The sequence below is a fragment of the Mastigoproctus giganteus genome, chromosome 3 (genome assembly GCF_048544385.1).
Source record: "Mastigoproctus giganteus isolate SK-2022 chromosome 3, ASM4854438v1, whole genome shotgun sequence".
Classification (NCBI taxonomy): Eukaryota; Metazoa; Arthropoda; class Arachnida; order Uropygi; family Thelyphonidae; genus Mastigoproctus; species Mastigoproctus giganteus.
In genome coordinates this window covers 92,621,580-92,637,236 of record NC_143577.1, presented here as the reverse complement: position 1 = coordinate 92,637,236, position 15,657 = coordinate 92,621,580, and the positions used below count along the sequence as shown (strand labels likewise).

The window sequence follows — 15,657 nt, the reverse complement described above, 5'->3', positions numbered from 1 at the left end:
CTGGATACTTATCTGTGACTTGTGCGTGCGGCTGGTTAAATCAGTGCTCCGCATTATTGTGTTTTTAAGTGATGATCTCTTACTTCATAGTATGGAATTTTTATACTGATAGAATCAAGATGTCATGCATGATCCAATTCAAGTGCCTTCTGATGTCTAGTATGATCAGGTAATTTTTTATATCCATATTTGTTTCTAAATTCTATATACGGAAGCTGGCATTCCTTCCACACGATAACCCTGCAACGTACAATAGCAACAGAGTTTGACCTTCATTTCACTATCCCTTGAAGAATAACCCTGTTCCCACAGGGAATATTGTTTACTTCAGAAAAATACGTATCAGCCGATTACAGTGTCTCAGGAGATTTCATGACATTCCTTCTAAGAAACTGAACATTGGAAATTAGAGGGGAAAAAAATGTGTTTAATCGACAGTGTAAGTGCTACAATGTATTTCCACAAGAAGACTAGCCTTTTTGGAGTGCCTTGGTGAGAAACTTTTGCTTTTCTATCAGAAATAACTATCTTCATTGCTTAAACTTTACAATCGGATATTCTCAGAACATATATCACCCACTTCCTGGCAACATTCTTATATAATAGCTATACTGAAACCTGGAAAATATCATTCAATTCCACACAATTATAAACCAATTTCTCTAACCAGCTGCTTGAGCAAGACTTGGGAAAAAATGGTTCACCATCGTCTCACCTGGTATCTTGAATCCCGAAACATAATCAGTAACGATCAGTTTGGTTTTCGAAAGAATAGATCTTCCCTAGACCTCCTGACAAAAGCTGAATCAATCATAAGAAACGCATTCATCAGAAATCAACATTTCGTCATGATATGCCTTGATATAGAGAAGGCTTTTGATACAACATGGCGACACGGCATCCTTAGAGATCTCCATTCTATTCATATGAGAGGGCATTTACCATATTTTATTCAAAGCTTCCTTCGACACAGATCTTTCCAATTAAGTACCGGCAGGTTTTATCTCAAACATATATACAAGAAGAAGGAGTCCCACAGGGCTCTATTCTTAGTGCCACTCTGTTCTCACTACGAATAAACAATATCACAAACCGCATTCCAAACACCGTTGACTCATATCTCTATGCGGATAAATTTTCTATATCCTGCCATTCCCAGAATATGAACTATATCGAGAGGCATCTACAAATATCCATTAATAACATTGAATTATGAATGGCACAAAATGGATACAGACTGTCAAGCCACAAATCCACAGCCATACATTTCTGCACAAAGCACAGAATGCATCCTGAACCTAAGTTGTACTTGGCCAATAGTCCTCTACCAATCGTAAACAGTATACATCTCCTAGGACTAATTTTTTATAAGAAATTAAACTTCCAGGAGCACATAAAATATCTAAGAACCACTTGCGCAAAGAAAATGAATATTCTCCGGGTCATCTCCAGTACATCTTGGGGTGCAGATCGTTATACCCTGCTCCGCTTATATAAGTCCCTAATTAGATCTCGGCTAGACTACGGAGCACCTGATTATGACTCAGCTAGGGAGAGCACCTTAGCCCGTCTTGCGCCCATCCAACATTCCTCTCTTAGGATAGCCCTAGGTGCACAGAACGTCATCAGTTCAAAGTCTTTATGTTGAGGCTCACGAACCTCCAATTAGCATCAGAAGAAAGATGTTGCTGATGAATTACTCAACTAAAATTAAAAGCCTGCCTGCTCATCCTGTTTGGTCACTTCTGCATGATCCCCAGTGGAAAACCTGCTATGAAATAAACCCACGACAATTCGGCTTGCTGGTATCAGACTGCAGATTCTTGTAGAAAGCTGGAACATCCAGTTTGATAATATCCTCAGAGAATCAAAAGATCCAGATCCCCCGTGGACTACCTTCACACTTTCTTCTGATGAATACTTTCAGCAATGGGGTAAAGGTTCCATAGCAAAGATTAGCATCCAACAACTACATTATGCTCATACACAAAAGTACCCCACTTTAACAAGATTTATACTGTGATCATCGAAAGGTGTGACCAAGTTAACGACTTAGGGATTCTCTTTTCCAGCAGTGCTAAATTCGATGCCCATGTCCTTAAAATCACCAGCAAAGCATTCAAAACACTGGGATTCATCAAACGGAACACATACAAGTTCAAAAACTACAGATATGCGGTTATCCTTTATAAAACTATTGTACTGCCAATCCTTGAATTCAGTTCACCCATCTGGAATCCTCACACAAAGACTTTAACTAACAAAATTGAAGCAGTCCAAAAAAACTTTATCCGTTACCTTACGTACCGCAATCCTCTATTCTATCACTCAGTGTATTATGAATCGCTGTGTGATTACTTTCATCTAAGGCCTCTGTGCACTAGAAGAGTTACTGCTGACATCGCCCTCCTAGCCAAAGTAATCACTGGAATTTATGAAGCATCTGATATCCTGAGTAAAATAAACTTCAATGCTCCCTGTAGACAAGTCAGGAACCTTACTCCGTTTCGCCTTGACTCTGCCAACACGGACTTAATGAAGTTCAGTCCACTGAACAGAATCAGCAAATCAGCAAATGACTCTCGCATTGACTTCTTTGACAACTCCCAATCACTGATGAACTCCATCCACAAGTTTGCCTCTTCACTTAAACTGCAAAGTGACTAGCTCACATCTAATTATTGTAGCTTATTATTTGTTATATTATTTTTCTATTCTCTAACGGATTAATTATTACTTGTTTTACCGGTAACTTAACTTAATACAATCCTCTTTTGTACATATGCTTTATTGTTTGAATTTGTATCAATGTTTATCGATCTGTAGGATTTCACATTATTGTTATTATGTTTATTGATCTGATCTCAGATACACTGTTAATGGTTACCTGTTGTGTATCTTTTTATTAATAAAATAAAATAAAAATAAAATAAAATAAAATACTGATGGTTCAAAGTCTGACAATCAAGTGGGTGCAGCTGCTGTCTTCCAACTACAACTGTCTCGTTTTCACTTCCAGCCGAATGTAGCAGTTATACCGCTGAGTTTCATGCCATTAAGCTTGCTCTGAAAAATATCTAACTGCTGTCAATAAATAAAAGTAAAACATATACTGATTCACAAAGTGCTATTTTAGCTTTGAAAGGCACTTCCTAACCTAGCCATCCTTTATTAAAACTCATAAGACATAAGCTGATGCAGCTTCATGAGCATCAACAAATTGTTATCTTTTCTTCGATCCCTGGCCACAGTGGTATTCCAGGAAATGAACGTACAGATGATGCTGCAAAGCATCCTTCCAACGTAGCCTCAACAAATGATCTAGTCGCATATCGTGATTATAGACACAATATACGGAGAACATGCATGGAACAATGGACACTTCTGTGGAAAATGCAAGCAAATAACAAGCTATTTCAAATAAAATCCGAACCACAATTATGGACTTCTAGCCTTCGTGAAAATAGAAAAGAAGAAGTAATCTTAGCCAGAATCCGAATAGGTCACACATCTATATCTGCTTACAGGAAATGATCCTCCTCAGTGTGCGCACTGCTCGCAACCACTTACAGTAAAAAGTATACTCCTTGAATGTAGCTTGTTTAAGAACGCCCGACGAATGGCTTTTAGTTTCATTTGAGATCTGCAACAACCTCTGTCTCTCAATAGCATCATAGGTAAAGAAGCAAATCTCTACGAATTCCTTTTCTATTTAAAACAAATTCAAATGTATGCCCGTTTCTAACTGCTGCACAAGCAGTTCCTATATGTAAAGTCAATTGATTTGGGAGACGCAATATGGCCTAAGTTTCCCTTGCGCCAGAAAACACCACAACAACAACAACCGAAGAAAGCTTGTCTTGCTTCTTATCGCTGCTATTCCCTTACTATTTTAGGAGTTAAGATACAAAAATGTCTTCCCAATTCAGAGCTGCTGTGGTTTTTTTTTTTTTTTTTTTTTGGTTGTTGTTGGCGCATAGGCTTTTGTGGCCATAATGCACCTCCCAAGGTTTTTGCAGTATTTCGATCCAAGCCCGAGGCGGGAATTGAACTCGCGACCTTTGGGTTGCTAGGCAGGCACTTTACCCACCTGGCTAGCCCGGTCGGCAGAGCTGCTGTGGTATTTTTGAATTATTATTTGATTCTGTTTTTTCTTTTTATAGAGTATCTCCTTTTGTTTCATTTTCTATTTCTTTTGAAGTGAGACTTCTTTAGGCGCACCCCAGGCAGTTTTCACATGGGAGTAACCCGCGTCCATGAATTGACAAAAATCGCAACGCAAATGCGACACGAAATGAAATACGTAGCAGCGAAGCATGACGCAGTCAGTGCCCTTACAGTGCGACCTCGGTGTAACTTGCACGCGTGTCACGTTTACATCGTTATATCTCAGCATCTAGCAGTCCGATTTTAAATATTTAAAAACCAAAATATTTATTTTATCATTCGTTCTCTAACCTATTTCATAAAAAAACCTTCGACGTTTAAGGTTAATAGTGAGTGTTGTGAGGCGTACAGAACACGTATACGTACAATGCGATCACAGAAATCACCTCCATTGAGTAAAAAGGAGAGATCTGTAAAAACTTTATAATGAACTTGTAAAACAATTGTAAAACATTAAACCGCTGTAACATTGAAATAATAAGCGTTTCAAAAGATTCTAAAGAAGTTTCATTTAACTTCCAGTATGTGCGCTCGGCACACAATTTTTTTTTATTATTGCAATCGTGCATGCAGTAGTGAAAGAAACACATCGAGTGTTCTGAAGTACAAAATAAAAACAGTTAACAATGAGGTGTGCATTTGTCGTTCTTGTAATGAACGGGCTCGGTCTTATAATGTGTATACCTGTGTCCACATTACACCATTAGCCCGAAGCCGTTGGTAGAGTAGTGATGTTGATCTTCCTTTTTATAGTAGCTCATTCTCCCCCCCCCCCTTTCCAGAAATTCCTGTTTTTCAGCCAGCAATACGGAAAGTGGCCACAGAATACTTGATTACCCAAAACGCCTCATAGCTTTAATTGTTTTGCCTAAACAATACATAAATAATACAAACAAAAAAACAGTAATAGAATCGTTATATTTCATAAAAATGCTAACAGATTTGATGTTATATAGAAAACGATGCGGCCTCGTCATATTTTTGTATGCGGGTGGAGGATAAGGCTAGTGAATACTCACCATTTGGACATGCTTCCATTTGGCACATAAAAGGTAGTAATGATTCACATGTAACTAATCGCCATTGCTGATAATCTTTGTCCACTGAAGCAGTCACACACTTGCCACGTTTAGGTTGCGGCTCATCCATGGACCAGAAGCCCATATACATAGATATGTAAGTGTTCCTGGAAGATTCCAGAGTATTTGTGGCAAGATCATCCACTGAGGTGAGACCTAATAAGAAAGAAACAGTGAAGATTTAATGTCTGGAAATTATGGTGATCTTTAGTTCTAATATATTCGTATAATCATGGAAAGCATAGTGAGAGGTGTTTCAACAGGGTTGAAATGTGTGTGTGGGGGGGGGTTATATGAACACAAAGATTTTTCAAACTGCTTATTTCTTGAAACTAATTGTTCACAATTTTTTCCCGTTATAAGACAGTATTCGCTTCCAATATTAATGAAAATTTCACCTACTCGGTAAATGTTTTTAAAAGAACCAAACATGAAATTTCATTACATTGTGTAATTAATGTAACGAAAGATGCAAAGCCGTAAACGGTATTTGAATGCTGAGAATATGTGAATTAATTTTATATATTAAAATTTGCATAACGGTGCTAGACAGCCAACTTATTCTGCATTTGCCGAAAAAAATTTCACCATTCTCATTAAAAAAAAAATCTATCCAGTTCTTCATAGTTTTTTGCTGTTCATCATAGGAATAATGCTTAGCACTCTTCACTGATCTCGTTGTCATTCTTTGCACCTCCATAAGTTTTACATCTTTCATTAGACGCTGCCTTCAGACCTGGATACAATATTCCAATGTGACTGCACCATCATCTTATAAAGAAAGATAATGACATTCTTCTCTTTACTTGCAAAATTCTAATAAATCATAGAACATCGTGTGCCATTCGTGCCGCCTGCCTACACTACACGTTAAACTTAATGTCATTCTGTTTCTTAATTCCAAGTCTTTCTCATCCTGTCAGTTCTGTTTCCCAAGGGCACAATTTGGTTGTGGTAGCATTAAACTTTAGTTGCCATTTTTCAGACCATACTTGAAGTCCGTCTAAACCCACTTAAAACAGCATAGCCTACTTCTGATCGTGAACCACTTTCCCAACCTTTAAGTCGTCAGCAGACCAGACTTTGCCAGATTCCCCTGTATCATTCAGGAAGATAAGAAACAAGAGAAATCTGAGCACTGATTCCTGAGAGACCCCACTTTCTACTCCAGTACATTCTGAATATAGTTATTTATGACCATCCTCTGCGGCGCCTCCGTAGCCAGGTGAGCAGGAGCAGCAGTGCGTAGCACACGTTCCTTGATTAGACCGGGGTTCGAGCCCGTGAGCCACCAAATATAGAGGATGCGGAAAGGTCAGGGAATGACCACCGCATATCCCCCGAGCAATATGGCCTTAGTTGCTAATGCTCCAAATAACAACCATCCTCTGCCTCTTATCCTTCAATTCCTAATCCACTAATGGATGTCCCCTGTTATCTCTACAAACTCTAATTTATATAATGGATTATTCACAAGCCTTACTAAACTGGAAATATACTGCATAATGCCAAATTTGTTTCTTGCATTCAACTGCTTTATAACCTGACCATAGTAATTTACCAGATTAGTAACGCAAGCTCTCCCCGTCATGAAACCATGTTGAGACTAGGATGTCATCATTGTCGAGCTGGTCCTGTATTGCGTCTTAACCATAGATTCATTGGCGCTGGCAGCATGGTGCAAGTGCAGCACCTTTGGATTTCGAAGTAATACACAATATTTAATATTTTCATTAATTTATTTTGATGAAAATTTGATGACAAAAAATTTATTCCCACATACACCACCTCGAAAAATATCCTGCCGGTGCCCATTCATAGATTCCGTAATCTTATTAACCACAACAGTCAAACTCACTGGCCTATAACCGGACATCATTTCTTTGATTTCTTCCTTATTGGAGAAACGTTCTCCAGTCCAAGGGAATAATTACAATCCCTGAATCTAATGATGATGATCTCATTAAATTTACTAATTATTATTATTATTATTATTTGGTTTTTAGGAGCATTAGCAACTAAGGCCACATTGCTCCGAGATATGCGGTGGTCATTCCCTGACCTTTCCGCATCCTCCGTATTTGGTGGTGACGGGCTCGAACCCCGGTCTAATCAAGAAGCGTGTGCTACGCACTACTGCTCCTTCCCACCTGGCTACGGAGGCGCCTAAATTTACTAATGGTTAGCTGAACTCACTTGTCACCCTTCTCAGTATAACTGGACGTATACAGTGGTGTACTCGGGTCTGAACAACATTCCAGTACTTCTTCTATGGGCGCCTCCGTAGCCAGGTGGGAAGGAGCAGCAGTGCGTAGCACATGCTTCTTGATTAGACCGGGGTTCGAGCCCGTCACCACCAAATACGGAGTATGCGGAAAGGTCAAGGAATGACCACCGCATATCCCGGAGCAATATGGCCTTAGTTGCTAATGCTCCTAAAAACCAAATAACGAACGAACGAACGAACTTCTTCTATATCTATTTTATATATCTATTTTACCCATTGCTACTAAAAATATATATTAATAGTAATATTTAAAATTAATAGATTTCTTTAAAAATTTATTTAAAAACAAAAATATAAATTTCGCAATGAAACTTGAACGTTTCTTTCTAAAGTACAATGTGTTAGATAAAGAGATCCAACGAATGAGATATACTGTAATGCGTGCGAACGCTGCATTTTGATTCGCCATGAGCTGAACATTCGCCATGAGCTGGCTATGAACAGTGAGTCTGAAGTCTGATCCAGTTACTGTACTGTCAGTGTGGCATTATCACATAGTCTTCTGGAGAATAAGCGTTCCGGTACTATTTTTTTATAGCATTATACCTCTGCACGTATATCATCTGCTCCTGTGGTTTTACATTCCCTCAGTGGCTTTTCAGATAGCTGCTTCTTTGATATCATTATGTCACTTATTTCACAACACTTCAACTGATGTTCACTGTTTCCCCTATAACTGATGTGATTTCAACAGCAAAGATAGTTGCAAAATACGTCGTTAGCTCGGCTGCCATTTCTGGTGGATTGACTTAATTTCCTGTGCTCAACTCTCTTCGCCAATGATTTCTCATACTCAGCTCTTTACTCAGGCAAATTTAGTCTGTCAGTGGTTTTATTGATCTGCTTATAGTTACTGTAGTAAGCTTCGTTGGGCGATAGCCTTATCAATATCATTTATTTAGTTCAATTAACACTTTCACCTCGGGCGCCTCCCTAGCCAGGTGGGCAGGAGCAGCAGTACGTAGCACACGCTTCTTGATTAGACCGGGGTTCGAGCCCGTGGCCACTAAATACGGAGGATGCGGAAAGGTCAGGGAATGACCACTGCATATCCCCGGAGCAATATGTCCTTAGTTGCTAATGCTCCTAAAAACCAAATAACAAACAAACAAACTTTCACCTCTTGTCATCCATTTTGTATCTTTCTTTCCCTGTACTTCTCATCTGGAACGAATGTGTTTGTGGCCTCCAGGATTAAATTCCTTAAACAATTATTATAATGCATTAGTGATTCCGTTATTTGAACTTAATAAATATCTCAGTCCATCGCAGTCCCCTTTCTTGGGATTAAAACTCTGACCTGTTCTTTTGACTACCAAAATTCCCTTCGGTACTATCTTTTTTTTTTTTTTTTTTAATCACATTATGATCATTCCCTGCTGTCGGTTTCCGAACTGTCATATTTTTGATATTTCTTGGATCCTTGGTGAGAACCAAGTCAAGTATACGAGTATTTGACCCCTCTGTGTTTTCTCTTAACCTAGTGAAATAGCGTCAACTCCCGCTATGCGTGTGCACTGCACGACTTGCAATCTATAAGAGGGAAATTAAAATCACCCATAATGATGCATTCGCTCCTGCTTGCACACTCAAGTTGGCCGAAGAGATTTTATCATACTCTTCCGAATCACTTGGTCCATAACGCATCCCCATGGTCATATTTCCTTTACTAGTCATCTCACACTAGACGGGCTCAAAAACTGTCTGCACGCTCTGAAAACATTTTAGTTGCTTTCATGCAGCTTCTGACACACACTTCACTAGGGTTACCAGATCTATCAAACTTAAAAAGAGTACATGAAGGTAGAGTTACATGATTTATCAAACTTTAAAAAAAGTACATTAAGGTGAAATGAATCTGGGGGTAATAATTCTTCATAAACAAAAAAACTACGAAACAAAATCATATTCTTTATTACGGAAACTTCAAAAAATAACGGAAAATTAGTAAAGTACTTAATCATAAGTTAAAATTACAAAAGGAGTTTTCCGCAGCACACGCTCTTTGAGTAGACCGGGGTTCAAGCCCTTGACTGCTAAATACGGTTGATCTGCCAACCCGCACTGGACCAGCGTGGCAGATTATGGTCCATTTCCCTCAACATGAATCGTTGAAGAGGCTTCTTCCATCCTGTAGTGGATCGATAATGACTGCAGTTTATCTTTAAGGAGTTTTATGTTTCGCATACAACAGTCAAAATTTTACACAGTTAAATTACTTAAAATTAAATTTCGCCATTAACAGTTCCTAACAGAATCTATCGAAAGCCTGTTCGAAAATCTGCAAATAAACATTAAGTTGATTTCGTCAATGTTTTTCGCTAATAAAAAACGTTTGGGGGGGGGCATTGCTCTGCATAGATACGCTACTGCTCTTAAGTATTTGCGAACATCCCTGAAGATACTGAATTCATGTTGCAGTTAAACAGTGTTTGTATTACATTTGTATTAACCCCAGCGGCTCACATCTGGTGAGTATGGGCTTGGCACACCTAGGATCCTGAGCTGGATATCATCATTCTTCTCTTTCTTGGTGATTCCATTCTACTTTTTTTTTTTTTTGTTAGCTGGTGCAGCATAAGCCTCAGGCTTCCTTGCACCATGTAACTAATAATAATTACGAGTATGCTATGTCAATAGGCGACGATTAGATATGGCGAAATATAGGTTTCAGTAGCATGACTGACTGTTTCTATTTTATATTTCGGCACAACTACATAAATCAAGAATTTACGGCCATTTTGACAAGAATATAGTCATTATTGTATTTGGCAGTCATGTGAGCCAAAGTTGTCAAGTGTGGAAGTGCAACTGCACTTCCCTACTTGACCACTCGGCTACGTCAGACCTACTTGAACTATTACTATTTTTAACATGTCGAAAAAGTACATTTGAGTAACATAATATGCTATTTAAATCTATTATTTAGTGTCTCTTACCTATCCAGTAAGTATTATCTCTCGCATCTCTGAACTTAGACTTGGCGAGACCACGAGTGAAGTTATTCTGCCAGTAGTTATCAATGAGAACGAGTTCGCTACCGTACCTGTAAAGAAAAACAATTGCCATTAGAACACCCACAGTTTCTTCAGCCAGTTATGAATGTATCGTTTCGTACAGAAAAAATGATAATCATACACTCAGATAGATTAAGAAAATGATTGATTTACTTCCTTCTTTGAGGATAATTTCAGAATGAAATATATGTAGCAAAGGAAGGCAGAAAAAACGTTTATGGGTGAGTCATTAAACATGGAATTGATTATTTCACTCATTAATCAAATTGATTATTTTCAGGGGTGGGAGGGCTTCAAGAGAACCATTCCAGATATGTGCAAACTATTTTATGAGGTAACTGATATGGGACTAATACAGACTTAATAGTTCAAAATTAAATCAGTTCTCGCAGGTGGAACAGTGACTGCTATCCACTTCACCACCAGATGGTGTGCAAAAGGAGTGGGTTTGATTTCCACCAGGATGGAAAGAATGGGCTTTTTTCACAACTATTCAAGATTATCAGTCTAGAAGGGAATGTAGGAGGGGAGAGTTGCGTGGTTTTTCATTCCGCAAACAGTCTAAAACAAGGTCGAAAAATTGAGTTAGTATATATTAAAGATGCATAAAATGCATCGTCATCGAATTATGCGTACTGCATATCGCATAATTCAATGATGATTCCTTTCAGCCACATTTATTTTATTTTGCATCCGGGTTAGAATAAATCTTCAAATTGTATAAACAGTGGTTAAATCCCAATTTTTAGTCATTTCAATCGAAGGAACCAACTTTTACAAGCTAAAAAGTTGTCTGCACTTTGTCTTCAAAATAATTAAAAAAAAATTGTATATATATATATATATATATATATATATATAGTGAAACTTCTCCTAACGGACACCTCTCGTTAACGGACATCTCTCTACAACGGACATTTTCAAATTCCCCAACTCACCTCCATTGGTTTTAACGTGTTTGCAGCTTCTGTCTAGCGAATATTCTCTGTAACGGACGCGGACAGGCAATCTGCACTGTTTCATTTAGATTAGCACTTAATTTGATCTCCCCATAACGGACAGCGGGCGAGCTCACGGCTCTTTTTCTAGGAACTTTTCTTCCACGTATTGCCTCAATCGTGTGTTTATTTTCTATTTCCGATTCTCTGAATTTTATCAAGGTTTACGTCGCAGTTCTAAACCCTTTTTCAAGAATTTTAAGGCGCGTGTAAAACTTCTGATGAATTCAGTGTGTGCAGGGGGGGGGGATATGGTCGGCCTTTCGTCTTTTCAGTTTCAGTTTTGTTCAGTGTCGTGTGAAGTGCACAATGTCTTCTCGTAAACATTTAACTTTAAAAGATAAAGTCGAACTCATTAATGCGTATGATCGGCAAAAAAATAGTGTTCGCAATCTCGCTGCAAAATTCAAAATCGGGAAGACGCAGGTAAGCGACATCCTAAAGAAAAAAAAAAAAAAAAATGAACTGCTCAAACAATTTTGGCAACACGGAAATGATCAGGTTCAAAAATCATTCCCGAAAATTGTTGGACTTCAAATTTGTCGCGCACATGCTAAAAAAATTCCCATTAATGGGCCTATTATTAGGGAAAAGGCTTTGGGGGTTGCGAAATCTATGGGAGTAAATGAGTTCAAAGCTTCTGTGGGATGGCTAGACAAGTTCAAAACTCGGCATAAAATTTCTTGGAAAACCGTAAGTAGTGAAGGTAAAGCTGTTTGATAATGGGGTTGTAACAGAGTGGACCGTCAAATTGGAAGATTTATGTCGTGATTTTGAATCTAAGGATATTTACAACTGTGACGAAACAGGGTTGTTTTTTTAAAGCTCTTCCTGAAAAAACAATGAGTCTTAAAAACGAAAAGTGCCAGGGCCGAAAAATTTCTAAGGAACGCTTGACTGTACTATTGTGTACAAATATGCTGGGAGACTTTGAACAACCTCTTGTTATAGGAAAACCACAAAAGCCTCGTTGTTTCAAGGGCATAAAGTAGAATCTTTTGAATGTTGACTGGAAGTCTAATAAAAAAGCGTGGATGACACGAGATATCATGAGCGAATGGATAAGTCACTTTAACCAAAACATGATTCGTCAAAACAGAGAAATTATTCTTTTCATGGATAATGCTGCATCTCACCCCGCACATTGAATTGTCCAACATTCAAATCATTTTTCTGCCACCAAACACATCTGCAGAGTGTCAGCCCTTGGATCAAGGGATAATAAAAAATTTTAAACTTCACTACAGAAAACGTGTTTTAAGACATCTCATTGCAAACATGAACGATGTAACATGTGCGAGTGACCTTGCAAAGAAAATCAGCATCCTAGATGCGATTCAGTGGATTTCCTGTTCAGTAAACGCAATTAGAAAACAAACTGTCGTGAACTGTTTTGTAAAGTCTGGCTTCTCAAACGCAAAAATTTAAGTTGTGAACAGCAATGTGTAGCACCAAGAAGAACAAGAACTTCAACATCTATTATTAATGTACGATACTTCAGCTGCAAGTGACCCTGGCTACAAAGATATAGACTCAAACCTCACTACAGAAGATGGTGCTCTAGATATCAACGACATTATCATCGATATTTTTCAAGAAGTTCCTCATGAGGATGAAGAAATGGAAGGAGGTCATTCTGTCGAAGAACATATTAACAACGAACCACCGATGAAAATAGAAGAAGCGCTGATACAAAGCAATCGTTTAAAAATGTTTTTCGCCGCTGAAGAAGATACTGAAGGACTTTCGATGGTTTCTTCACTCCAAACAAATGTTGAAAACAAAATTATCAGCCGGAAGAAGGTGCAGAAGAAAATAAGTGATTACTGTATGTATTTTTCTTAAGATAAAGTCATAATATGCATAGCACAATTGTATGTATATTATTTACAAAAACATTGTGCAAAATCTGCATATAATTTAATTTAATTTTACATTAAACGTTTAACGATTTTTCTTTATCTCTTGTGTATGTAATTGTATATTATTTAACGGACATATTTTCGTTCCCCATGGCTGTCCGTTAAAGGGAAGTTTCACTATATATATATATATATATATATATATATATGAACTTTTGATATATAATCAGGAAAATACTGAAAATGGATAAAGGAAGCTGTTCACACAGAATCAAAATACAGAGCTCCTGGAGGACGAGTAGGGGCATTGACGGATCATGCAGACCGGGACGAAGAAAAACTGCCTGAAGTCCGCATAGTAGCAGAAGGTAGAATTGTAGTGTGCTAAGGTTATTATTATGTTAATACCACTCTTATATCACTTGAAATTAATAATTAGTTTATTAGGCTGTTCGCCTACATTACTAAACATTAACGTGATGTTTCGGTTAGTTTAACGAAACCCATCATCAGACCATGCTGTTGGGGAAATAGAAAATAGAAAAGGTTGCAAATTTTGAATATTTTAGAATATTACAGTTACAATTACCAATTTTTTACAATTATGATTACTAATATTACAATTTGCAAATTACGATTCTAAAGTATTAAGTTGCCGTTACAATATGATGATATTGCAACGACAATTGATGGGTATTGGTAAGACATCGCTTTAATGTATAGTAGTTTAGGCAAACAGCGTAATAAACAATATCATTAATTTCACGTGGTATTAATATAATAATAACCTTAATGGAAAACAACCACATAGCGTCCTTCCCTAACTACATTGCTGTGTGTTTTATCAGGTGACTCCCCTCACTAATGATTAATACCTTGACTTTCTGATGTATTTTCACTGGAAGTCAATAGGGAAAGAAATTATTCGGTTGGTTATTATTCATTCATTTGCTTTATTAAGCAAACGAATGAATAATAACTCATTTGAACACTAGTTTCCAATCCTTAGATTGGAAATTAGTGTGCTGTTCGAATGAGACACGCTGATGGAGACATTCGTGTGTGGCGCAAGAAATGGGAAATGGGCCATAATCTTCCACGCTGGTCCAGTGCGGGTTGGCAGATCGACCGTATTTAGCAGTCAGGGGTTTGAACCCCGGTTCTACTGGGGGTTCTACTGCACTCCCGTGTGCTACTACACTCCCGCTCCTGACCACTCGGCTACACTGCAATACAGTATCGCAAATGACGATGCGCCGAATACTCAGACGTATTGGGGGATTCCACAGCAGACAACCAAAGAGACACCCTCTCTTCACCGCTGATCATCGTTGACGGCGAATACTGTAGTGTCAACAACATGCTATTTTAGATGCTGAAGGATTGGAAACTAGTGTGCTGTTCGAATGAGACACGCTGATGGAGACATTCGTGTGTGGCGCAAGAAAACACGAGTCTAAGGACTCATCGTCATTGTTTTTCTGGCAAGAACTAGGACCTCTGGCGAGGTCTACTAGCTTTTTGCAGGCTCAGGTTTGGGCCACCTGAGAGCAGGATTGTAGGCACCCACCGGTATTGCACTACTTCCTGCGGGTGCGGGATTTGTGCTATATGCACATACAGTGTTAAAAACTTCCACTTTTCTTTTATATGCTTTTCTGGCCAGGACCCGCTATGTACAGTTTCTTTCTACACCACCACAGGCTATCAAGATGTAGATGGGCTTATGCCTGTGGGCCACCCCGTTTCAAGAACACACACACACACACACACACACACAGCACTAGGAGACCGTGTACACCCTGCCATGTTGCATTTTTTCCCAGAAAGAAGTGGGATCTTCCAAGACGTTAAAGGCCGCCGTAGCCTAGTGGTCAGGCGCGCGGGTGCATAAGTACACGTGCCTTGAGTGACCGGGGTTCAAGCCCGTGACTGCTGAATGCGGTACTGTTTCTTGTATTCTGTGTATCTTGTAAACTCCTGACCGTTTAGTCGTTCCGGAGTATAAACAGAAAATTTATTTTATTATCAGGCATCATGCTGTGCACGAATGGTTCCAGGAATACAGTGAAGATATCACTCATCTTGATCGGCCCCTAAATTCGCCTGAGCTCAATCCAACGCATTCCACAACCTGCAGGATATTTTGGAACGGGAAGTGAGGCATATGGACATTCAACCGACATTTATTCCAACATTGTGGAAAGTCTTGGAGGCTGCAGATCCCCACGGACGTGTTCAAACCTC

At 38.6% G+C, this 15,657-nt stretch overlaps 1 protein-coding gene across 1 annotated transcript in view; it reads right to left on the bottom strand.

The window, feature by feature from the left end:
* Positions 1-15,657, bottom strand: part of LOC150088154 (uncharacterized) — a 611,850-nt gene that overhangs the window by 536,026 nt on the left and 60,167 nt on the right. Inside the window, exons 4-5 of the mRNA XM_090369355.1 lie at positions 10,473-10,579; positions 5,187-5,402 (exon numbers count right to left, since the gene is read on the bottom strand). Of these exons, the coding sequence (XP_090225481.1) occupies positions 5,187-5,402; positions 10,473-10,579 (323 nt within the window). The remainder of the gene's footprint in view (positions 1-5,186; positions 5,403-10,472; positions 10,580-15,657) is intronic.